Genomic DNA, 26,870 nt, shown 5'->3' on the forward strand with positions numbered 1-26,870 from the left:
TTATCGCACGGGAAGCACTTTCCACTTCCCGGCATCACCCACACCCAGAAGGGGGGGTGAGTTCATGGGAGGATGTAAACTGCAATCGTTTGATTCGTTTCCGATCGTATTTCCACGCTCAAATTCAGATGCGCATTCCACGCAGTGTTGCCTACACACAGAGCTCTCGGTCGGGCTGGCGTTCTGTCCCGGAGTGCCGCCGTCACCACCGTCACACAACCGGTAATAGCACGCAAGCACCGTTGTTATGATACTGTCGCGCAGTTTTCGCATCGCGGGCGTACATCGGACATCGGGCCGCGGTCGGTTTACTTTTTCCCCCTTTTTTACTGCTGCTGCTGTTACGACCCGCTTCTTCCCGCACACACACACACACACACACGCATACAGCAGTGACGACAGTGGGAAATGCGACGACCCAGTCCAGAGTGGGGTTTGAGGGTTTGTTTTGGTGCGGCGATTCTGTGTCCACGCGCTTTGTTCGAAAAAAGAGTTGCAACCCAAAAAAGGGGATGGATTGCAATTCAAATTGCTCCACCTTGCTCCACACCTGTTGGCGTGTTGGCAGGGGGGGGGGGGGGGGGGGAGGAAATGTTGTATAAACTGTAACGCAGGAGAGAGAGAGCTACACAACAACAAGCACGGCAGCCCTCCCGCGGGCCGGAAACGCGTGGCTGGACAAAAACTGGCTGGGCTGGAAAACAATAATGTCCCAAACAACAGCAAAACACAGCGCACCGTTTGTTTGTCGCGTTAGTGAGATGGTAACAATTTCAAACACACAACAACACTACATGTTCATGTAAAATGCACCAACAGCAACAACACTACCACACACAGACGAAGCAACGAAAGCACTCAAATCTTTCGATTGCTCCAATGTAAACAATGGGAAGGGAGGGCAGTTTTTTTGTTTAGTTTTGTTATGTCTGATTTGACGGTTGCGTACGGTACGCAACAAAGTAGGCGACATTTCCAATGGGGTTGATTGCACACACAGGTCTCAGGTGCGGATGCTCTTATTTTGTATGCATCGGTAACATGGGAACACGGTGGCCGACGTGATACCCCTGATATACACTAACATGCACACACATCCATTAGAATGCATCCGACACGACCGACACACGCACACAGACACGTTTGTGCATAGCAGTTTCACCTGTCACCCTGCGACACAGGTATATGTATGCGTGTGCAGTAGTGTGCGTACCAAACGCGGAGGGGTGAGTTTGTTTGTCAATTCTAGCGCGATGGGGTGCGTTTAGTAGGGTAGCCCGCACCCGGAGACAGTCGACAGACCGATCGACCGACCGATATTCGAGACAATTTACGTCCCGCGGACGATCGCCTCTAATGGCCGGAAAAAGATGACTTTTGTCGTTAGCTGGCGTGTGGGCGCTAATGTGTCACCACACCCTAATGGAGTCGGCGAGACGATCCGAAAGGTGCCGAAACTATTTCTACCGGAAACGGTACAACCCAGCCACCGGAAAATCTTCATCGTTGCTGATGTTCGAGGGTTCGTCGCTCGTACACTCACCTGGAACTTCTTAATGCTATCTAACTGATCCGGGGTCGGTTCCAGGACCTGGCCGATATGCTGGTGCTGTGATGATGCGTTCGGCACAATCTTACGATCTGGCACTTGTGGAGCTGGTACTGGTGCGCGATTGGTGAGCCGGCCGTCCTTCTCTATCCGCAGATGATCCCGGGGCGGTGGCACCGGTTTCGACGAGCCATTGAGCTAATACAATGGAAGGAAAGAAGACCAAACACATTAATGCTTTGATTTGCCTTTTGCACACCGCACCCCGTGATTGATGCAATGCGTGTTTTGCTCCTCGTTCTGTCTACAGGTTGGTAATGATTGTGCTGCACACACGCCACCACACTAAAAACCGGCAAGTACGGTGAAAGGAAAGAGTGATACACAGTGATGTGGGGAAGTACTTTCTGCACCGAGTACTTCGCCTTTACTAATTAACGAGTGATAGGGTCTCTTTCTCTTGTTTTTCAAAGGGATAAACACACACACACAAAAAATGAACTCTCTAAGAGCTTCTAAAGTTACGCCGTTCCATTGGACGAAGTATAGAGGTGACGACTCGTTCCTTGGTAGTGCTTTTCTTCGTTTGGTTTTTAACGCAATATTCACACGCGAAACAAAAAAAAGAAACAAAACCCCCGGGGCGAAACGTTGAGGAGATGGTGGGAAGGAATGTTTACAAAAAAAAGACGTTAAATAAACATAGGAAAAGTTTTGGTACATGAGTTGTGTGTGGTTGTATTGTTTTGGATGTTTATCAATGGCAATAAAAAATAAGAACAAAAAAACTAATCGCTCAGATATGATAAAGCACGAGGCAAGTCTAACAAAAAAAGCAGTTCCTAGTGTCTTATGTAATTATTCAAAAAGCATTGATTTAACTACATGGACGGCACTTTTAATAAAAATTTGACTTAAAAAACAATCTTGTGATATCACTTGTAAAGCTTTCTTGTGGAGATTTTTCTATTCTAGATAGCGACTGAGAATAATTAACATAAAAGGAAATTAACTCAAAATGTATAACCAAATCTACTCATCACTCTGCTCTGTATTATTTAAATAGTCTACCAAAAATATTGAAACTCACAAAAAATATCTACTTAGTATAGTACAAAACTAAGAGCTAAATTTCGTCAATAAATAACTAAATACTGGATCTACCGAACAGATGTAATGTAATTGAAAAATAAAAATGTTGTAAGAGGAGTGTTTAACTACGCTAAATTGTGTCCAAAGATGCAACTAAACATGATCGTGTGATCGAACTTCATGTACGAATGGTGTACCGTTTTTAGGAGCATTCAGATCGTGTGAGTCATTTAAAAACTAAAGGTGCCGGGGTGCATGCTTGATACAGGGGTTTCCAGGGCTTCTCATAGTTGTGGGACACTTCCTTGACTCCATCTGCTTGGAAGTGAACCTTATTTGATGGAAATTGGACTCTATGGCACCTTTGTTGGACAGGCTCCTTGCAAATTCTTATTGGATTTGTCCAACAAGGATGCAATAGAGTCCAATTCCCAACTACATTAGGTTCATTTCACGTAAGAGGGAGTCAATTAAGTGTCCTACAGCTATCATAACTCCTGGAAAACCGTGTTGATACGTGAATATGTATGTGAGAGTGTGTGTTTGTTGAATTTACTTGTTTTTTGGAAAGAATACTAAATGGAAACAGGAAACAAAAGCTCCCCAAAACAGACTAACAGGAAGTACATCGAAAGGACAGGGCTTTCTGAGGGGTGGTAAAAGGAAAGGAACAAAAACGTAACAAACAAACGAAAACGAAAACGAAAGAAAAACAATTATACCTCGTTTCGCGCCGGCGGCGACGGTGACTGTGTTTGCGGTTTGGGCTTATCAATCGATTCGCTGGATGAACATGATTCTTTCTTACGGATCGCGTCTTTAATGATCAGCGGCTTGGGTGGCGGATAGCGGGGCGGCCCCTTCACCATCTCGACAAAGCTGTCCGGCACGTCGACCGGCAGCTCCCGGTGCGGCCCCACATCGTACTCGGGCGGTCCGAGATCGCCCGACGACGACGGCGACGGGCTGCGGTTGGTGCTGAGCGAACCGCGCAGCAAGTCACCACCACCACCACCGCCGACGGTGCTGCGGTGGTGGTGGTGCTTGCCGTGCAGTGGCCCGAACCCATTCAGCGACGGTTCGAACTCGCTCGTGACCGAACCGAGCGACGACGGTGCTTTGCTGGAGCCACCGCCGCCGCCAACGCCACCCCCGCTGATAATACCCTTCTTCACGTACTCCTGGCTACTGCTGTCCAGCGAGGACAGGTGCCGCTCACTGTACGAATCGAGCGGTTCCAGCTCGAGTGACACGCCACCACCACCACCACCACCGTGATGATGGTGGGTGTTGTGATGCACCGACGAAGGTGGATGATGATGATGATGAAGATGATGGTTTGGATGTTGCTGTTGCTGATGATGGTGGTTGTGGTGTTGGTGGTGGTGGTGCTTCGCAACCTGTGGCATTGCGTTGGAAACGTGATTTACCTGGGTGGACGCGGGTGTTGCCGGTGTGCTGGCCGCCGCCGCCGTCACCGTGCTGCGTGGCGGTGGATAGCGCGGAGGCGTTTTGTTTCTGGCTATGAACGATTCAGGTACATCGACAGCCATTTCCCGGTGTGGTCCTACAATGAAAAACGAACCCCCCGGAGAAGCCGGTTTAGTAACAGCGGTCGCAGATTGTGTGGTCGCCGGGGATAGGCGCTACCCCGTCCTTACCATTATCCTGGTTTGCCGCTAACATATTGTACATTTCCAAGTCCTCCTGATAGTCATCAATAGGTATGGAGGGCTTCAGGGTGTCATCACCGCCCAGCACCACGATGCTGGAGCCGCTGCGTCTGCGAGGCCTGCAGAAAGGAAGCACAAACAAAAACGAGGAGATTTACATTAGTTTTTTATGTCATTGAAGTTGAAGTTGATCGTACAGGTCCTTCCCAAAACCCCGCGTCAGAAAGTCAGAATGTCTGCCAGAAGGCATCTTATCCAGAAGATCGTCCCCGTACACTGGAAGTCACCAGGGAAAAGATAACAAAAGCTCCCATTCTCGGAATATCCTGTTGTGCCCTTTTTCCCCCAGAACGAAGATAACGACTTTTTAGGGTCTTCGCTTTCAATTTTGTGTGGACTTTGCATTCACTTGCCTCAGATATTTATCGAACAACAGTTGATTGAGGGGAAAAAAGGTGAACACACAACAGCAGGAAACCGAACACGAGGGATGATCATGCGATCGTTCAAATGATGAATGAAAGTTCTGTTACTTGCGGCTCTAAATACGTATTCTATGAGTGTGTAGGCCCGCTCTGGCCGCATGCCTTAAGATTCCTCCCTTTTTAAGATCTGTTTTGCGTGAGTCAACCAAAAAAAAAGGGACTTCAAAAAGCGTGTTTTTCTGTGTGTGTCTTCCCTACCGTGTCTTGTTTTCTTCGAAGGGATCAGAACACAACGGAACGAGAGAGAGAGAGAGCGAGAAAGAGTGATAAAAAACAAATGCTACAACTCCACATAACGACCGCATTCTTGGTCAATGAGGCAATGCACGTTACGGCTCTGCCGTGGAGGACGCACAGGACAGCACAACAACACGGGAGGGATAGCGAGTGTAACGAAGACGGCGCAAGACGCGCACTTAGAGCTTCTTGTCTGCCCGTGTTCTAGAGTCGGCAATTGCCACCAATACATACACACACACATACGTATCAGAGCAACCCCGGGATCTTGAGACGGAAGTAACAAGCGTCCCCCAGCGCAGCAAAGAAGGGAAGGCTCGCTCAAGCTCGTGACGGCATACAAAATGAACCTGTCCCATCATCATCCCCGGTACCGGTGCCTGTGTGTGTGTTACCTGCCTGTGTCCATCTGCACGCACCACTGTGCAACGGTGTGGGAATGTTAAATTATGTCTCCCTTCGCTTCCATCTTCCCGTACCGAGCGTTCCACAACCTTAGGGCGGGGTGTTCTCTTTCACTCGCTCTCTCTCTCTCTCTCTCTCTCTCTCTCTCTCTCTCTCTCTCTCTCTCTCTCTCTCTCTCTCTCTCTCTCTCTCTCGAGCATTATGACTCTGGCTGTGGCTTTCTCGCTTTCAAGCCCGTTCTTTCTGGAAGCCCTGGGATCGGAAAGATCCCAGAGTGACATTAGAACTTCTAGCTGCGCTTCGCCTTCCTCCGGAGCAGCGCCTTCCCTGGTGGGAACTTCCACCCGCACGAAATGGACGGCTCGCTCGTCTGCCCGATTTTGTTGCTATGATTGTTTATTGTTTTATGACCCGAGACTCTGGGATTTTTTTTTCCCTTTTCCACCAGTCAGTTAGCAAGTCTTTGCCTGGGGAGTTGCGAGGAAAATTCCCAAAAACTCAGTTCGGTCGTGTCCGCACGTTCACCTTTTACTACCTCATTCCACACTGGGCAGGAACGCCACTGAGCTGGAACTGCAAATTTGCTCTACGTCCCAGCGTGCGCTGTAGAGAAAATGAGGATCGTGTGTGCAAAGTAATTCATTCAAAACACGGCCGCCCTGCACTCTGCTTCTGCCTGTCTTAATGAAGAAATAGCGCCCCATTGTTATTGTCGTTGTGGTGTTCCTATGCTCTTCGCGATCGTAAGTTTCTGCTCCTTCTCGAAGCATGAAGGGATTAAGATCACACACAAACAGCGCCAGACGAGCGCCGGTGGAGCCAGAATTACTTTGATAGATGCTATCTGCGTTCGGCGATCGTCTTTGTGCGTGCGCGCGCCCCGTCCACACACTCTTTTGCGCAATGTTGGGCACTCCCGAGCACGCGGTGCGGGGTTCACTTTGGGCCGAAATTAATTTCATGGTTCACAAATAATTTTATCCACTTCCTACCCAGAGTCGGTGGACAACGAAACTGACGGGGCGGCCGATTCATTGTGGATGGGAAGGAAGGAGGATTGCCGAAGCAGGTTGTAGTAACATGTGGAAAGTCGTTGCACCACACTGCCCCGGGGGGTGACACCGGAAGCAGCAGTAGTAGAGCAAGTTGATCGTGTTCGTGATGATGGGAGTTGGGTAAGGGTTGGGGAGCCTGGAAAGGGGCTGAGGCATCATATAGAGGTGACGGTGGCGTATTTTTCTGCTGCTGCTGTTACCGCGGTCGCGGATGAATGCGAACGAGAAATGACGAACCTGGGGGGAGGGGGGGGCGATGAGAGGGAAGCATAACTGCTGCAAAACATGCACACACACACACGTACAGTGGGACTTCCTTTAGCGTACGCCCATGATGGGCGGCAGTGATCGGTTTTCAAGTGGACGTCGGAGATCACGCGGAAATTCGAAACACGAGCGCGTATCCGCACGTTCACTGTGATATAGTCTCTCTCTCTCTGTCTCTCTCTCGAGCGACCTCGAGGGGGTGGATGCAGAGGATGGATTGCATTCAACCGAGCCCAGCAAAAGGGGTGTGTAATGATTGTAAGCGATTGAAAACAGATACAAAGCGAGTGAGCGAGTGAAGGCGGAAAAGTCACCACGCAATTGGGGAGGGGGGAGGAGTTTGTGTCATGACGGCGGATGACGGGGAGTTGATGGCCACACATGGCTGAACGTCACAACCGGTGTGTGTGCTTTCAATAGAAGGGGAGGGACTACTTCCGGACCTGCGAGATCAATCATTAATCGATCGCCATTATATGATCGCGCGGGTAAAGAGGCTCAAATCACGGGGAGGGCCCAAATAACGAGATCCAACGCTCCCTCCTCAAGCATTGACTTCGGGGTAACTTTTGCAATTCGATACGCACACACACACACTTGCGTAGAAGAGCGTATGGACAAATGAATGAAATGGCATTGTTGGGAATACAAAAGCGGAAACTTCCCTTTCGACTGTCGGCTCGCCATACACAAAACAATATTCCACAACACAACGCACACACATCAATCGATCTTTCAACAGAGAGGGACAATTTTAGAAGAAAAAAAAACGCATTCCCTTGAAATGCTGCTTACCCTGTGTGAGCGTTTGTTTGTTTGTTCTACCGTCTTTCAGGATCTTTAATCCTGAAGGGCAAACGGAACGAGTTCTGTGCAGCACAGTATAGAGTTACCTGAGCACAATTTACCCATTTTTTTTTTCAGACTGTCAGACACGCACACACACAAAAGGATACGACGAGCAAACGACGAACCCTGGGAATAATTGTTACCTCCCTCTCTCCATTAAGACGATCGGTGTGTGTCCGTTCCGGGGCATTTCCTGCGAGAAAAGGCGCTGGCAAAGGAATGTTGGCCGTAGGCTTTGATTTAGACACGAAGAAGGACACGGCGCAGTTTTGCTGGTCCTTGCTGGCAGTAGAGGAGTGAAAGGTTTCCTCCAAGATGCAGGTGTGTGTGTGTGTTTGTACGTGGAGTAAGTACCACAAAGCTGTCTCGGACAAATTGCACGTAACTGGCATGATATGTTGAAAGTTTCAGGGGTTTTCCCCATCAATAAGGATTAAGATTTTTTGTGAATATTACAAACCTATTGAATGTATGGAATTGTATAACCCAAAAGACCTTTTCCCATCTCCCAACAAAAACGCTTACGTATCGATCCGTAATGGTTCTCTACATACATGAGAAGATCTCGTAAATTGTTGGATTGATATAGACATAGACATCCTCTTACAAATTCTTCTAATCCCTGCTTTCGATGACACCTTCCCCTTTCGGCTAGACGACTCTGGTCAGTCTGGTCCGTGTTGAAAGATCCAAGAACAATTGGAAGATCCTAATTTACGACGCTTATCCGGGGTTATTGCGGCTCCATGTAGCTGCTGAGATGCAAAAGGCACCGGTAGCATTCAAAGCCCTCTACTGCTAAGCCTTGAAATCGACTCCCCGCTACAAGTCAGCTCATCTCCATAACAAAGACCCAGACACAGAGGCGTAAGAAGCCGAAGGGCTAAAGATGGCCATCCATATAATGTTGCTTCGTAAAAGGGTTTTACGAACAAAGAAAAGGTTGCCATGGCGACGGGAGATAATGATTCTACCTCGTCTATACTAGCGTTCTCGATCGGTGATCATAAAGTCATCTTGAATGCTTTGTTAGAAGAGGACCTAACCGAGAAGTGAGAGAGGGAGCAAGTTGGGGACACTGTCTGGAACCTGCTACTTCCCGACACGGACGGCGATGATCTCCTGTGTGTGTGTGTCGTTTTCGAACTTATTGGAGTAAGAAACAATGGTGCGCAAACACACACACATTTGCTGACAGTGTTACGTTGCTATTGTGGGCTAGTTACCAATGCTTGAGGATCCTCATTTTGTGCTGCTGCAGCTGCTGCTGCTTTCGGTGGGCGTCAAACGCGGTCGAACATGCGGCCGACGACGATTGTTACACTTGCGTTGTTGTCTTGCACTTGCATACGATCGCTTTGCCTGCCGTTGTGGTGGTTATCGTCGCAAGTGACACGTGCATTCGCGCGATGCACTGGATGCACCAACCTTATCCAATTCGTTCCTGCTCGCCGCCGCTGCTCAAATGCTAGGGGGGAGCTGTAATAATTTGCCTCGGATTGACTGTTTTTTTTTTCGTTGCTTTCCCTAGTTTTGGTTGTGGCTGTTGTCGTGCTGCTGCTGCTGCTGCTGCTTTTTGCTCGGTTTCGTTTCACTTCTTTATCAGATATAATGCTGGGTGTGAATGGGTGGTGTAGGTGCGGCGTGCAATTTCACCACACACACACACACACGCACCTTGGGTGGCACACGTTATAATTACGTTGCTTCTGTTGATGTTTTGCTGCTGCTCTTCCATAAACCGTCTCGCATTGCACTTTATCGCTCGTATATGCAGCAACGGCTATAGCACGTTCGTTTGCATTTCCAAACCGCACACACACTCACACACTGAAACGGGCTTTCTTAGGAGGGGAGTGGAGGGGGTGCTTTTTGTAATTGCAATTCGTTGCACTTTTTTGCTTACACTTCATGCACCCCACCAGTAAGACCCCTTTATCGACAGGGGGAGTGTTTAGCTTAATTTGCTTCTTCCTCTTCTTGGCCAATTTCCTTACGCATTCCACACAAATGAGCACACTTTACATACACACATACACATTAACACATGCACACGCTATCTAAAATTGAATGAGAGGGAAGCGGGGAGGGGGGGGGGAGTTAGTTAGAAATTCCGATTCACACAAGCGTATGATGGGGGAGGGAAGGGAGTACATTCACTACACCCCGGCAGGGACACGTCCACTAACGGCAGCGGGGTGGAGAGAGCGGAAGTTTCACTAAGAAAAGAGGGTGTGAGGGGGGGGGGGTGTCTTGCGGTCTCAAAAGGCGGAAGAAATGATCACTCTCGAAGATGTGATGGTCTGTGCCTGCGTCTTTAATGCAATTGATTTCCTTTCGAAACGTTCGTAAGACCTCGAACGGGTGTGTGTGTGTGTGTGTGTGTGTGTGGAAAGTGAACAATTGAACAAGCGGACACCGTTGCACGTTCGTTTTTTGGACACGTTCGAGTGGATTCACCTTCGCATTGAATGATTTGGAAAAAAAACCTTAAAAAACGGAAACAGATCACAATGTCCAACGAGGTTGGCCCGCGTAACGAAAATTGGATCATTTCGCGCCTTCACTATGATTGTTCTCGAGCAGAGAGAGAAAAAAAAGTCCAACAAGTCCCAACTAAAGGTTCACTTCACGAGGAAAACGTTTCGAGCGCTGCCAAAACTAGTTCACAGTCATGCCCACCAACAACCAAGGGCAAGGGAACAGGGAAATGGGTTGTTTTCTTTCCTTCCTTCCCATTCCAATACGGTCACACGGGATTTGTTTACGTTTGGGCGTCCGAGGAGCGCGAGCGCGCGCGCGCCTACTTTGCGAAAATCATTTCATTATTTGTCTGCCATTAGTTCGTTAGTCGCGGTTGGAGAGAAAGAGAGCGCGTGCGGGACGCGGGTTTGATTGATCAAACAAGCACTCCACACACATGCACACACACACACACACGCCGTTGCTATAGCAAAGCACTGCACGCGAATACCGTTGCTCTTTTCCGGCCATTTCTTCGCGCCTGGTGGACAGGTCAGGGACGACAAAAAGGCGCGGAAATGCAGCGAAATTCCAACGGCCAGGCACCGCACACCGCACCGCACCACCACACACAGGCAGCCACCCGCGGTAAACCGGTCTGCCAACAATCCCAGAGCCAGGCCACAGGCGGGAACCGCGCGCACTGGAGAAGGCAGGTCAACTACCGGTATTTGCAGCGGGTTCGTAATTACACCAGCAGGCGAGTGGTATCTTTCCACTACCACGATGAGAGAGAGGGAGAGAGAGGGAGAGAGTCACTGTGTGGCCAAGTGTGTGTTGCGATACGATCGCCTCGCATTGGCGATAGTGTCACTCCACCGCGTTGTGCAAAGACCCCGCACTGTTGTCAAAAAGCGGCCGACGGAGATGTCCTTGTGTGCATGTCCTGCCGTACCATCACGACGACACCACGACGAGAGCGCTTCGGCTTTACACCACTTCAAACACGATTCGCTAAACACTTGACCAGCAGAGGCAGCAGCGACACTGTTGTCACACATGGGCACTACCCAACACTACCCCAACAACTTCCGACAACTGCTGTCAGTTTTTGCCGTTTGGTTTAAAATAAAATGCATGGACACGTTCGCTGCAAAACCAGCCCGGTGTTGTTTGCCTGGCCGCTATGCCTTTGCCTACCCGACTGCTTTATTGCGGAGGGCCCACAGTGGGTTTGCACACAAAAACGCGCGCGCGTACGACGATGACGACGACCGTTCACTTTCGTTCCGTGCCAAAGAATGAGCGCCGTGGCCGTGGCGGTGAAACGCTACACCCTCTCGCTCGCGTAGAGCGGCGGGCATGCGAAACCGAACCGAAGAGGAAGAGGACGAGAAAACGTACACAGCAAGCAGACAGAAACCCTGCTGCGTGTTTGTGTTAGTGTGTGTGTGTGTGTGTGTGCCGGGCAATCGGTGCGTTTGCTGAGCCTGCTTTCCCCCCTGTATTCACCTGTCCCGCAACACACACACACACATCACCATAGCTCATCCTTCACCCCCGCAGCCAGGTAGGTGGTATGTTGTCCGTCCGTCCGTCTCATCCATCCGAAGGCGAGCGCAGACAGCATAAGACGGAGCGAGACAGCGTGACAGGGTCTAAGTAAAATGACGGGAGCTGACTGTTTGCTTCTAACGCAGCGAGAAGAAAACCTTCCACGGTTCCTTCTGCGTTTTGTCCGGTGGAGAGAAGGGACGGGACAAACGGCCCCGGTTCCTCAACGGAAGCGGTGCGCCTCGCGCTCGGATCGGATGCAGCAGCATGGCAGGAGGGGGTGGGACACCGTAAAACCATCCGCTAAGTCTTGCTTCTTGGGCTTTTTTATTGGGTACAAAACGATAATATGTTTATAGTTTTTGTTGTTGTGTGGAACGGTGCATTTTTTGTTGCTCCTCTGCTTATCTTTCTTTGTGGGCAGTCAGCCAGTTGGGTTGGGGGACTGGAAATTGGTTAACATTGTAACAGAATGTCTAAACATAGATGGACGGCAATGGAGTGGATATCCTTATTAGTGTGAGGAAACCGTTCTCTGCTGGGTTGAGTGACACAAAACTTCACTGCTAACGTTTTTAAGCGCAAAGAAAACACCCAACACTGAGGCCAACTTCTTACCAGTCAATCTGTCACACATCCGCCACTTCCAAGACCATATCCAACTGCCCCATCAGCAGCAGTGCTACACACCCCGGTGTTTTCATATTTAAATATTCAAACACGCCAACGGAAGCGAACGGCGACGTTACGCAGTGGCGTACTATTGTACGCTTCGCCTTTTGGCCGTCGGACCGCGAGGGGCGGCGAGAGCGAGGGATGCACACGAGAGAGGAGGAACTTTCTTCTCTCTTCCATTCTCTTTTGCTTGCTAGTGCCCTTTGTGTGCTGGGCGGTTCGTGGCGTGGTTTCGTGGCTTCTTGCCATCCCATGTCTAGCGCCGCAGCTCTATCTCTAGCCATCGCAGCACATGCACCACCATATGTGTGTGTGTGTGTGTTGAAGAAGCCCCACACATACACAGCCAACACACCTGTATGACAGCCACACATACGCACACTTGCAACTTGATGGAACGGTGAAGAAACGGCGATAGAAAGGGAAGTCTTGGAAATGACTCAACTCCGAGTCAGCAGGTTAAAGTCAAACAATCCCAAAACAGGGATGCTGTTGAGTCCTGAGGTTCTTGGAAGAGAGAAAGAGAGAGCGAGAGAAAGGAACTCCAACACTGTAACGAAACAATAAACGGTTACATTTTGTGTACAAAGTATTAACGATTTCGATTAAACAATCGTTAGGTAAACTAGAAGCATGAAAACAAATCTCCCAAGGAACAGAGTCCCAACATTCAGGGAGCACAATATCCATCTCCCAAGAGATTGTGGGAACTTATTTCTGATATGGAGATATCAATTCCGGACACGGGTGCTTGCCCCAGTTCCCGGAACTCCATTCCCGCACAGCAAGGCACATAAAGGAATGCAATGTTTACTTTATCCTCATTGCTCGGGTCGGGTGTGTTCTTCTCACTCCCGTGAGGCCTCTTATCCGTTTGTCCTCCAAGTCCATACCAACAGCTAGGTGGTGCATGGCCCCAGTGGCTATTAAACATTCAAACAAACGACATCATCACGGTAGTAGTGTGAGCGGCCTCTGCTCTTTCAGGACACCATCCACCATCCGGATCCACACACACCAGAATTGGGGAGTGATTATAGCACCGGGCCGGCTTGGCCATTGGTAGGCCAATTCTGTGTGGGTTGTTGACGATTTGGACATTTAGTAATTACCGTGTGATTTCACGTTGAGTCTACTTGGGATGTGTTAGAAATGTATGCCACAACCATGAGCTCATGGCCCTACCAGAGCGCGGTGTCACATCCTTTTTCGGACCGTTTGCAAGCGTTGCATGGTCGAGGTGGCCTGCCGGCACAAAATTGGGTCGCCTGACAGATGGGTGTTTGTGTGTGTGTGTGTGTAACACACGGTAGTGGAATTAATAGCCTTTCTTGGAGTGGCAAGTGTGGCAGATCTTTTTTTGCCGTGCAATGACTCCCCGAGCAGTCCATCTCGCTTGGAATGACGATATGAATAAGAGATAACCTCTGGCAAACATCGTTTCGAACGCATGAATGGTACCGAGCCCCATGCACAACCCTACACAACCAGGCATGCAGGCCCTTTGATACGCTCGGTTTAGATGGGAGAATTTGTTTGCGAATGGTAAAAGCCGGCAACCGCATTAAAAATGTCGCTCCATGAAGATGTGGGACTTTGCCGAGAGGTGTAAGAGGTTGGGTACGAAGAAGAGAGTGTGCAGAGAGTGAAGAACAGGAAAAAAGCTGCTGCTGCTGCTGCTGCTGCTGCTTCCCCAAACACAACCCCATGAGAGGTGAGTGATTATTTCCCAGCCAAATGATTGATGCGCACCAGAAACCGTGGCTCACATCCGCCGCAATGGGCACGATCCACACAGTGTAATATTGGCTGACGAACGAGCGATCGAGTTGCTCTAGGGCCACACGCCTCCGCGGCCTACTACAGACCCGTGTTCAAGAGATCTCCCTCAGGGAAACACTCGGGACGGGAAGGCATGGGTCGGTGGTTCCGCACCACCGTCAAGTATGTGAAGTGATCCATCCTCGGTGAAGTGGTTCGTTTCCTTGTGCGTTCTCTCCTCACACCTCGCGCCGGGACACGTTGACGTTGTTGACTTGCTTTTAAGCCCCTCTTCTTTTGCTCCGCCATCCAGACAATGACACCTTCTTTTGGGGTTTCTTGGCTCTCCGCTTCCCAGCACACCTCTTCCAACACACTCCCACCAGAGAGCGAAGAGCTCGGGTGGACGTTTAATAAGATGTTGTGGATCATTGCTTTTACAGACTAAACAATTACCGGGGCAGACGGCAGTCGGGGGGGGAACCAGCTTTTCACCTTCCCTTTGGCGAACGTCGTGGCAGAGAGGAATTCGATTCCCACGCAAAATAATCGTCCCGAAAAACCTCTCCCTTCCTGCCACGCCAACCAGACGGTTACAGCATCGACACAATGGGTGAGTTAATTTGGGACATGCGGGCCCGAGTTGAGGTTCGAAATTCGTCTTCGACAACGTTGGAGGTTGGAAACAAGATGAGAACGATTGAAAGGAAATAGTTTTGGTTCGTACCAATCCCATCTTCTGTGTGAGTGTATAGAGCCCAAGTAATATCATTGTGTATCCTTTCCTGTCCTCGGAAGGGTATCGGCCTCCGATTGGGAAGTCGGTCATTGTGTTGGAATCATCTTGGGTGCCAACCGCCTACAGGGATAGCAATAATGCCGGTGGTGAAGTTGATGCTAGCTGTGTGCGTTGTTCGCATCTAAATTCTCATTTAAGACAACGCGCCCACGGATTATGAACCTCGCCGCCCCTCTATCCGCAATCCGTACAGAGCAGGGAAAGCTTCAGAGAGTGTCGTTCAGGTTGCAGGTCCGCCGCCAAAGATTTCGCATTAAAATTCACGATTATTGCAGCATTGTTGGCAAAGGATTGATGCATACAATTATGGGTAAATGTTTTTTGCCTTTTCCCCGAGAGTGCTCTTTATAGGAGGGGATGGTTTTTGGCCGTCAGTGCGAATAGGCATTAACGCCTAATGTGTGATGAGATGCGTTACGTGAGAAGGAAATACAAATGCGTGACTTTAACGAACCAAGCAGCACAAATCGAGAAGATTTAGCTTAAAGCACGTTGTGCAACTTGGTATATATTTGAAAGTAATTTGCATCTAGGAGTTTTATTTAGTATTAGTTAGTATCTCCATTAAGATAACTTTCCAGAAGATTAAATTAAGATCCTACGACAGGTGAAAAAGTGTCTATAACCATTCAAGTTTAAGGTGTTGTACTTCTTGCATTTTTGGGAAAGATACCTTAGTATTAATCTTCCATAAAGAGTCTTTAGAGTCAAGAATCAAATTTTGAATCTGAGGGTCGAGTTTTATTAAAGAAGACCTGCGGCGTCGCACGTCTTCGATTCTCTTACTTCCGAACCTGCATCATCCAAGTTGCAGGAAGCTGGGTCCATATGTTTTGAGTTTTATTGATAATTCAAGATTCGTTATATTTTGGAGATTCATGCGAATTCCAAGATCTTCTAATTGGATACTAAATCTACATACTTCTAGCTGTTTTTTTTAGCTGCATCTTTCTAGAGTCATAAACCTTTTATCTGTTTTATTTAAGGCTCAGATTCATTGATCCATTTGCTAGATTCATACAATTTCATGAATCTGGTGCAAATTCATCCGATAAATGCCTTAAATATTATAATTTAATAATATTATATTTAATGCGATAAATATTTTCTAATTGGATACATTGTCTGAATCATACCAAGTTACTTTTTAGACTCTGAACCTGAATAGAGTGAGAAATCGTTCACCATTCGTATCCGAGGTTCAGATTTGTTGATTCATTTGCTAGATTCATTTAGCTGTTCACTAATCTGAATGAACTTCATTAAACTAATATAAATAGAACCTTTATTAAAAACACTTAGTGAAACAAATAACTAGCAAAATGTTAGATTAGGTACTCAACAGACGACCTGATTTAATTCCTTACTCTAATTTTAGTAACCAAAACTTAGCGACGTTTCCACAATCCTTGCAGTAGTTTCACCCACTACTATCCCCACGAAAAACTCCAGTAGTTCATGAGATCTACTCAACACAAAAAAAGTAAAATTTCCATCGCGATAAATATAGGCGAGCAGATAAATACATCCCACAGAGAGTATGTTGTGCCGCTGACACACGGTCCCTGTAACTTACCGATTTTCCTGGCGAAGGTTCTGATCTCCCAGCAGCACTTCGGTACCGCCGCGCGATATGTTACCGCTCGACTCGTACTGCGGTTCGTCCGGCGGCTCGAGCTCTCCCTCGGACAGTGTAGCCAGCTGCTCCAGGTGTGTGAGCGCGCGCGTGTGCGGGGTGGAAGAAATTGCAATCAGATAAAAATTAGGTCAATTGAGTTGAGCGGAAGAAAATGATGTTATCTTCTACATTAAAATGTTTGCTACCGCAGCATCCTCCCTCTGTGCTTCTACGGTACCCCCCCCCCCCCTAACTCCCAAAAATTCTACAGCATTAGAACAGCGCGCCCCTTTACCTCTCGCTTGGAACCATGACCGTTCGCTAGGAAGGTGTTAGTTAGATTACTATAGTAACTGTTGGCGGTTGCGTCAAGCCCTTGGGGTTTGCCGATATTGCTGCTGTTGAGGTTGTTGTTATTTACAAGACTGTGCTGGTGCAGGCTGTGGTAGGCGGACGTACCGGCCAGTGCGGCCCCGCCACCGAGTGCTAGTGTACTGCCGCTGCCGTTGTTGTTATTGCCCGGGATGGGCTGGTCGAGCGCGGACAACCCTTTGGTCGCCGCCACCAAGCCGCCCGTGGCCGGCTGCCCAGTGACCACGTTCACCTGCATTCCGGTGGTACCGGGTTGCTGCAGCCGGGTCGCGTTGCCGCCGCTGCTGCTGCCGGTGGTGTTAGTGGTGCTGGACAGGTTAGTGGTGCCATTGTTGTTGGTTGCATTTTGCATCAGTACACCGCCGCCTCCCACCGTACTGTTAGTATTGTTGTTGAGGGTGTTGTTGTTGATGGTGATGGTGTTGTTGGCCCCCGCCGGAAATGTCGTCTTCACACCGGCCGTTACCGTCGTGCTGGTGTTCGTACCCGTAACACTGTTGCTCGCGAGTGACGTCACGTAGATGGGCGATGCCTCCTTCAGGAAGCTGAGATCTTGCGTGCCGCCACCCTTCGCCTGGCTTTGCTGATTGAGCTGCGTGTGGAGTGGGGGGCGTGTCAACGGCAAGCAAACCAACCAAAAAGTGGGTGGACAAAAAGAGATACACAGACAGACAGACATTAGGACAGAGAAGCGGGACGACGACGACGAGGCGCTGCTACCAAGTAAGAGGTAGAGGAGATACTTGCTTTGATCGAAAGCTGTGACATGTCGACCGGTGTAATCCGCTTGAGCGCGGACAACCGCTGAAGGCGCTCCCGGGCCTGCTGCTCGACGGCGATGACAAACGCATCCTGCACGGCATTGCCCAGCTCGCCCGCTATTTAGCCCACCCATTCGGGCGAAAGGAGGACCAGAGAAAATGGTTATTAGTGGTTTCGGTGGGCGGAAAAGAAGCAAACAACGGGACAGGAGCAAAACACATAAACAAACGCAAGAAACGGGCCTGCGATGGTCAATCCATCATAACACGGGGACCGTTTTGTTCGACCGGGTGGGGAGGGGGATGGGGGTGTTGTTGGGGCAAAGTAAGAATGTTGCGAACATCCACGCACCCGTCAGTGGTCCCCCGTTTATCATCAGTGTCGTATGGTGGTCGTTATCTCCGGTTTGTATGATGTACGTGATGACGCCCTCCCCCATCAGTGCCTTCCCGGTGTAAGGTTGAACGGTGTGTGTGTGTGTGTGCGCGTGTATGTTGTTGTGTGTCACAGCCAAGGGAAACTGATTTATATGTGACACATTCCCCACTCGACCCGCTTGCTGTACTGCCTTTGTTCAGGGGAGGCAGCAGCACATCGTTTGCGCCGTGGGTTTGGAACGTCCGCCAGCAAACGGATTGTTTCTCCCATCCGATCTGGGTTCTATTTTAATATCCCCGGCCCCAATCATCATTGGCTACTACATTCGATCACCATTTTATCTAGCACACCGGTCAACAGAGCAAGCAAACGGGAACATTCCATGGCGGTGTGGAAGGCGTCGTGCTGGAACACGGTGTAATATTGTCCATTCAACCGTGCTTGCTACTTCCATCGCTGATGAATGCCTCTTCAAATTCCCCCCACCTGTGTGGGTGTGTGTGTGTGTGTGTGGGAATGGGGACACTTTTATTTATGTTTCAAGGTAACACACACACACACTCATCGGCTGTAAAACAAGCCGAGAAATTGCCGCACCGATTCCCATTGAATGCACTGCATCGATCCGGGTTGGGTTGAATTTGTTTTACGAGCTTAACGGAGATACAGATTACAAGCCAGTGTAGAAGTTCCCTTCCCCCCCCCCCCCAAAAAAAAAGAACCTAAAAATGCATGTGTGGTACACGCGTGCTGGACGCTTTTTATGGTGTTTTTTTTTGGAGCTTGTTTCTATGTACACCAATCGCCACGTGGACGGACGGAGTTCGGACACAAATGTGAGGTGAGCCAGTAAAAATCCAATTAACGACATCCGGTGCGCGTTGAAGGTGGCACAGGGTTTTTTTCTCTCTCTCGTTGGCTCGAGCTTAACGCGTCTGCCTGGGGACAGTGACCGCGGTGTGACGCTGGTTTTCGGCTATCGATTGTTTGGATGGCCAGAAAACGACCCGGAACGGCCACGAAATGGAGACAGTTGCACAGGGAAGGCTATTTTTGTGGCTGCTGCTGCTGCTCCAACGCGGCTCTCTAACGGGTCAGTAGCAGCAGCAGCATCAGCAACATAATTGCATTCTTGCGAGGTTCTTTTGCTGGCCCGTTCTTCTATTAATAGACGCAAACGAACGGCTGCAATCGAATTTCGAATGTTGCCATTTTTGTGTGCAGCACATAGGCCACTCGAAACCTACGCTTAGAGAGAAAGATAGAAGCATGGGTGGGTACAGGTTGTGGTGGAACGATTGCCGGTTGGATGTTGTAAATGTTGTAACTCTCTTTGTTCCGTGGCCACGGTGGAATCGACCTGGGGCGGCAATAGAGTTCGCGGCGATGGAGTTCTTCATGTTGGCAAATTGGTTGGGCGTTTGGTGGAGTTGTACAGCTCCACCGTTGTACAGAAAAGACGCATAAAGCCACCCAACTAGTGAGGGGGAACATGAAGTTTTCGTTGAAATCGATTCCGGCTGACTCCAAAGTTTTCTGGAATCAATTCCGGATAGCAGCTCCGGATTCGTTTTCCAGAATCGATTTCGGAATTGGTTCCAGAATAGGCACCGGAATCGGAATCGGCTCCCTAAATCAGAATCGGCCCCGGAAGCGATATCAGTTTCGGCATCTCGATGAGAATAGGAGGTTACGTCCTATGCTGCTGCGATTGTATTGATAGCCGCCAAGAATCCAAATTTACTTGTAAACGATCCATTATCATGCGAATTCCGGGACTGATTTCACGTCTTCTGAAACTTTCGATTTCAATTTCAGATCTTATTCTGATTTTGGAGCCAACTCTGAATTTCAATCCAGAATTGATTGCGCTTCCAGAGTCGATTTTTGCTTCGGAGTCTATTCTGATTCTGGAATCTGAGTTGGCTCCAGAATCAGCTCCTGATTTGGCTCCGGAATATCCGATATCGGTTTCGGCAATTCCATGAGAATAGGAGTTTAATTCCTATGCTGCCGCGATTGTATTGATAGCCCCAAAAAAGCTTTTGATTTCAATTCCAGCCCATATTCTGACTTTGGAGCCAATTCTGAATTCCAATCCAGAACCGGTTGCGATTCCAGAGTCGATTCTAATTCCGTTTTTGTGTTGTGCGCACGTCCGATTCCGAAATCTTAGTTAGCTCCAGAATCGGAATCAACTCTGCAATTAAGTTCGAACACCAGTTCCGAGTCCGAGCTCCCACCACTACACCCAACACCAACACAACAGTGTACACATCGAAATACCAATCCCTCCCAGCCACTGGGTTAGTTGTGTTAATGTTTTACGCTACAGTTACCCTCTACCTTCCACACTTACAAAATCCGAACAGTCAGTGCGGCATTAAAATGTGGGCTTAATTATCATACCTATCAGACAGTGGAGCAGCAGCAGCAGTAGCAGGAGCTGGTGATGGTAGTATGTACCGGCTACGACACGAAGTGTTTAATAGATCCGGGCCGGGTAAGCGGTGGATGGTGCCATCACATTTTCCGGTACTAGCTCACGCTACGCTCACTTACAGGGTGATCTATTAGCGCATGTACATCGAACGATCGTAATTAAATGACACCTTTCACTCTAGTGACAATGCAACACACACACACACATACGGGGGAGCACGCGTACGTACAAACACCAAAACACATACACACACACACACACTCAGCGAAACACACGGTTTTGCCCAACCGGCATTTGAAGTGCGCTCGGGCGTGTGAAGGCTGGCGGATGAAAGTGGGGTGGGTTTGGCTGCAAAATATTTCATCTATTTCATAACATTTTCACTTTCCATGCAGCCGCGTGCCGCAAACGCAATGATGATCATAACAACAACACGTACACACACACACAGATCAACGCGCGAAACACAGTACAACACACTGCACACACAGAAACAAAAAAAAAAACCCGTTAAACAGAGTAAGTGAGCTGCCGATCGGTACTCGAAACTTTGGGGCCAACCCCTTTTTTTCGTGCCTCCCGGGGTGGAGGGGGATGAAGAAGAAAGGGAAACGGGCAGGGGGGGGGGGGAGTGCAGTTCGAGTGGGTACGTAATGATGAATTTTGTACACGTTTCACGCGCACGTCACGGCGCACTTTTGCAATTGGTAAGAAGTTGCACGCGTTAAAAGTGAACCATCATGCCAAGAAGCAACCATAAAGAAGAACAAAAGAAACAAACACACACACACAGAAAACGATTTAAATCATTTCAAGGATTAATCCGTTTGTGGCAACATGATTCGCGGCAACTGTTGCAATGCGAATGTGAAGGCAGTAAACACACCGTGGTAGAGAGGCCAACAAGCTCCCAGAGCTCAATAACAACCATTCCTCCTACCCCGTCGAGTGGTCCCGTGACACACACTCACAGCAGGGCAGACACTAACGAACGGCGCGGAGGGGATTAATCATGCCGAGCCAGAGATATATTCCGATATGGTAAACGAGTCGTCGATGCACAGTGCCCCAACCACACACAGAGTCGGGCTGCATTCTTTGCGCGCTGACTCACCGCCCGCATTGCGATCTGCGAACGATCGCGCACCAATTGCTTGCTTACGGCTCATTGAAGTCTTCCTGTGCGGAGATCCGGATGATCGGTGCTAGCAAGAGTGCAAGAGGATGATCGTACACACCTCTACGCCAGCGGGGCACAAACCATTCAACAGTCAGAAGAAAAGGTATCTATTGGGGTGGAATTTCACATTTCCCGAGCGTTTCACCGCCGTGATCACACGCGCTGGACATGTGACGTCGACACTTTTTTTGAGTATGTGTGTGTTATGTGTCTTCTTCTTTTTGCTCTACCCCTCCTAGAGCCCCAAAATCCCACCCCCAGAGTATCGAGATGAAGCTCCCCCTCTCTCTTTCACTGAATCATCTCCTCCTCTTACTCGCCCTCCCCTATCAATCCCTGTTTTTGTTTTCACTCTGGGAGATATTCCAACACCAATACAAACACACACTCACACGCTCGGAGCACTGTGCGGACAGATGACGACCGCCAGAGCATCAGCAACACACAGCAGCAAGCAAACTGACCCGCGACGACGACCAACCAAACCCGGGCAAACACACTGTGTGCTCGATCCCTGGAACATTGGGGATCGATGACTCGACACGATGCGAGAGCAAGATCACCACCCTTTCCACGAGATGTATGTGTGGCAGTGTGTGTGTGTGTGTGATTGGGGGGGGGGGGGTTATGAGCCACCCCGAAAGAGGTGAAGGAAAGCCGGAGAGTAGCAGCAGATAGAAAAACCGATCTTCTCAAGATCCCAGCGGAAGATAGTAAGCCTTCTACGCGTAGGCCATTTCCCGCTACTAGAGGCGTACTCTTGCTGCTGCTTCAACCAGTTGTGGTGGCGTTAACACCTTGCTGTGTGACTTTTTTTTTTTGGTCCAGCTTCCAGCTTCTGGAAGGTTACGGACGGAATTGTCTAAAAGCCACCAGAGGTGAAAAAGCTCCCTCTCAGGTGGGTTCCCCAGCACACTGTGGGAAGGGCGGCATTTGCATACGCGAACGTCGAAGTCTCAATCATTAGAGCTTTGATGGAAGTTCCTACAGGTGACCCAAATAGATTGCCCCCCCTGAGGTGGCGGGTTCCTCGCTTACTCGAAGTGTGTGCGTGCGGTTAAGTGGCTGTATGTGTGTGTGAGTGTGTATAGACGGTAGTAATTATCACGCGTACCGATGGTAGGTGATAAAACTGGCATACGATCGAGAAGAGCAAGCACGAAACCCGCTTCAAGTGACCGAGGCAGGTCACTTCTCAAGCGAAAGAACCAAGGCACGGTGAAAACATTAGCGACCGCGCATGCACACACACACACACACACACACACACACACACACACACACACACACACACACACACACACACACACACACACACAGACATCCGGAATGAGGCACAAGGCACGTATGTACGTGCCCCAGTGCGTGTTGATTGCGCACTTCTCGGACATCGAGAATTGCCTAACAGCCCCCGGACGCGCCAGTCCGAGGCCAGCACAGAGGCCTACACGCCTCCGTCTTCGTTCGCATGGCACAAGGCACGTTCGAAGCACGATCGTATGCAGGATATACACTTTGCACGGATGCCGCAGAGGGTGGCTTTGGATTTTAGCAAATCGATATACGTACACAAACAGAGAGACACACACACACACACGAACCGGAAGCCACCGCCGGAAGGCTTTGCTTTACTGGCGGACTGCGTTACAACCAAGCGACGAACGGGGCCGACACGTCGTCCACTACGGTATCCGACTGCGGCTGCGACTGGACTGGCGCGTGTGTGCGGTGGGTTACGACTCGTTCACCGCACACATTCGCGCACTCTGTCCTTCTCTCTCTCTATCTCTCCTACTCCAAGCTCTTGCTCCGGCTACCCTTCCCCCTCCTCCAACGAAACCCGTTCGTTTGTGCGCGCGGGGGCCTATTTTGACGTTCAAAAATGTTTGTGGAGTCACCTCGGGTCAGATCGTCCCATCACCTACCCTACCCCCCCATCAAGTCGGTTGGTCAATACCGCAACCCCCTCTGAGGCTGAGATTGTAGGTTTGTGTGTTTGTGTGTGCGAGCTGGACCATTTTATCGTGCTATTCTTTCAACACACACACACACACTCTCTCCACCCCAAATCAACCACACAGCTCTGCCACCCCCTGAGGGTGAATTGTTAGTCAGCGATCGAGTGCGATCGCTGAGCCGCCACCGGGTGCACGGCACCCGTGTGTGTGTGTGTGTGCGTGGTGGAAAACCTGTTGCTGGCGCACAGCGCGCGCACACACACACACACTGGCTGCAAATGGTGGTGGTTGTGTGTATGCGCGATAGGCTCGAAAACCCGTTTTCGTGGTACGTATGGAACGCTCGCCCCAAACCCCCACCCCCTTTCGATGTGTGTGTGTGCGTATAGGTGAAGTTTACCCTTCCTTCTTTGCACCATTCCTGCTGTTTGACAGGTTGTTCTGTTGATACAGCGGACTCGATCCGTTCGGTTGGTGGACAGCGGAGATTGTGTGTTCCGGTGTGGTGCGATGGGAAGACTTGGTATGCCCTACCTTTGGTCAAGGATCTAGGGCGACATTTGATGGAGATGATTCATTTGCGTACGGCAAAACAGTTGCGGATAAGCATTGTCCATTTTTTTAAACTGTTTTAGAACATCAAAATGCTATCACAGTCGATGGAGAAGATCGTCCAAAGTCGATGGATTATCGTGTTTAATATCACATGAGGTCCTCCAATCTTATCATACTGGAAGTGCTTTGAATGCTTTTCCAACTAGTTTCACGTCAGAATTTCAGCTGAAGGGCATTTCCAAACCGGCTTCAGAAACATCGATCACGATCACTATTGTGCGCAGCGCCATCTATGGAGCGCTAGCGGAAGGGAGCAAATTCAAAAGTTCTAGCCAACGTGATTCGCAACTTCCACCAAAACCAGCAAAGGAACGAGAACGAGCAACATTTCCGAAAATCTCGACACCATACGACACGGATGTATGCAAAACCCCCGAGGATGGAAAAACGAAGAAAAAATGATAAGAAAACTGAGTTTACCTAAACGAGAATCACTTCGCCGTTTGACGCGCAGCTTTATCATGCACGACTGGATGCACTGGAAAGTGTAGAAATTGAAATATTAATGCACTACCGCCGTTTTCTGGAAACGTTTCTGGTGTGTGGGTGAAAGAAGGAGAGTGGCTCCCTGAAATTCCAGTTCCATCCGATTGCTCTCCCCCCCCCCCAGATCCCCCTTACCTCGTGTATGTGCTTGATAACTTCGGCTCTCGGCGAGTCCTCCAGTTTGCGCTCGTTAACGTCCAATATCTCGTCCGCCACCTCCAGGTTGTCCTTGTCGGCCGGGCTGCCGTACAGTTTGATTTTGCCATCCCGGCTTTCGACCAGAATTATCACGTACCCGTTGAGCTCGACCACTTGCTGAAAGTGTGCACGGGTGGGTTGCGAAAGGGAAGGAAATGTATGTTTATGAGGCACAGTTAATAATCCCATGGACGGCTTCAGCTACTTCCACGCATGAGAGCAATTTGAAGTGTGCTGACTTTTAGTGGAATTTTTCTTCTTCGCCGACCAGCTGAGATCCGGGAAAACTTACCTTGCCCGACGACGAAGCGGTCGGTGGTGGGGGGCCAGCTGCTGGCGTGGTCGTCCTTTGCTGCATGGCCTTTCAGTTGCACGCGCTTTGCATGGGCCGTTCCGGTATCAGCTCGTCGGTTTGCGTGCGATGCGATCGATTCGGTGCTCACATGGAGGTACAGTGCGACCGCCCCGAACGCATCCGTACATTCGGCACGCGGAACAAGGCGAGGCGGACACACAGACACACACCGCGGCCGGGCGAGGCGGTCACAAAATCAACAAATCATTTGGCAATGCCCGTTTTTTGCTCGATTTTTGCAACGATACTATTTTCCGCTCACTTGGATTACATGTACACACACACAAGCACGTTTGATAATACCAACACACTTGTAACGCACCTACCTACACATACACATACACACACCGAAGATGGAAAGATTTTGTTTGCTGGAATGAAGATTTGCACTTGTTGGAAATGGGGATGCTGTGCGGGAGTTTCCTTTCGAAGGGGAGGGATTCTCAGCGACGGCCACTAGCCGTGGGCGCTTCGTGATAATACATATTCGCGTTGCTACTACTAATTTCAGCCCGTAAGCCTCTTGAGGAACTTCTCTGAACTATGAGGACAGGATTTAAATCGTTTGCACTACGTTCTGTGCACCCGACAGCACGGGCAGCGGGAAGGAATTGTGTCCTGCGCTGGGTTCCACTTTTCCGCAACGCGGCGATTCGCTTTCACCCGTACACTCGGTACACTCGCTTGCTTTTCCGACGACGCTAGGGGATTATGGGTGTGTTTGAAGTTTGAACTGGTATGAAAGGATTTTCCCTGTTTTGCCTGCCAAAGGGAATGGATGCTGTTTTCCCACTGACCTTGCCATACACGCACGCACACACACACACACGTACACTCCGGGATGTCTCAAATCGCACACTCCAACGTGTTGGACGACATTCTCTTCCACCAGACAGGGAAAGAGGCTGCCCAATACTCGTCAGCACCTTTTTGGAGCACAAACCCAAATTGCAAACGGGCACCAGAATACCTGTTTTCTTCACTTTCTTCCTTTCGAAACACGAGGACACGCGAGCAAAAACTTATCAACCCCCGCAGGATGATGTGTTGTGTGCCCCGAAAGCTCAGCAGATCAATACTCTACAATCTCTCGGCGGATGCCTCGACGCCGTTCCTGTGTGTAGTTTTGGTCCACCTACAGAGAGAAAGAGAGCGAGTGTGAGATGAAGAGAAAATCAGATGGGCTGATTTTCCACGGTGCTCTTGCTGGGAGAGCCATAGACTTGGCAACCCCCAAAGGACTTCGGGACGGGTTTTTCTCCCTGCCTTTGTAGAGCATTGTAGTCGTCGCTGCGGGAGGATGTCGCGAGCGCAACCGTTTTTTTTTGGGGCATGGTGTGGGCTGCTATTCTTGGATGCTGGGCAGGTTCCGAGTCCTGTCAGTGAGGGAATGCATGAGTGTGGGGACATCTCCCGCACACACACACACACACACGCCCAAGCATTTTGATGTGCGGTTTTGGGGTTACCGGGTCGGTTTCCTTTTCGAATTTAAGTATTTTTTTAGCATTTTTTTGCATTTCTACTGTTCCAAGCACACTTTTAACTACCAAAATGGAAAGAAACAAGATAAATATTTTGTTTTTGAGCAAAATGCGATCAAAACTTACATGAATACAAATTATGCTTCCGAGGCACCCT

General features: G+C 49.5%; 1 protein-coding gene across 11 annotated transcripts in view; it reads right to left on the bottom strand.

Annotated features, from left to right (window-relative positions):
• The window catches only part of LOC121589779 (MAGUK p55 subfamily member 5-A), a 32,458-nt gene extending 6,161 nt beyond the window's left edge, over positions 1–26,297 (bottom strand). Inside the window, exons 1-10 of one of the 11 annotated variants that reach the window (XM_041908906.1) lie at positions 26,200–26,297; positions 25,167–25,555; positions 24,812–24,991; positions 24,611–24,668; positions 17,602–17,732; positions 16,778–17,446; positions 16,441–16,565; positions 4,303–4,433; positions 3,364–4,208; positions 1,544–1,747 (exon numbers count right to left, since the gene is read on the bottom strand). In XM_041908906.1, the coding sequence (XP_041764840.1) occupies positions 1,544–1,747; positions 3,364–4,208; positions 4,303–4,433; positions 16,441–16,565; positions 16,778–17,446; positions 17,602–17,732; positions 24,611–24,668; positions 24,812–24,991; positions 25,167–25,232 (2,409 nt within the window). In that variant the 5' untranslated portion in view covers positions 25,233–25,555; positions 26,200–26,297. The other 10 variants (XM_041908904.1, XM_041908905.1, XM_041908911.1 and 7 more) reach the window with 10 other exon arrangements.
• Positions 26,298–26,870: the final 573 nt, after the last annotated feature.

The sequence above is a fragment of the Anopheles merus genome, chromosome 2R, assembly GCF_017562075.2.
Source record: "Anopheles merus strain MAF chromosome 2R, AmerM5.1, whole genome shotgun sequence".
In the NCBI taxonomy this organism is placed as follows: Eukaryota; Metazoa; Arthropoda; class Insecta; order Diptera; family Culicidae; genus Anopheles; species Anopheles merus.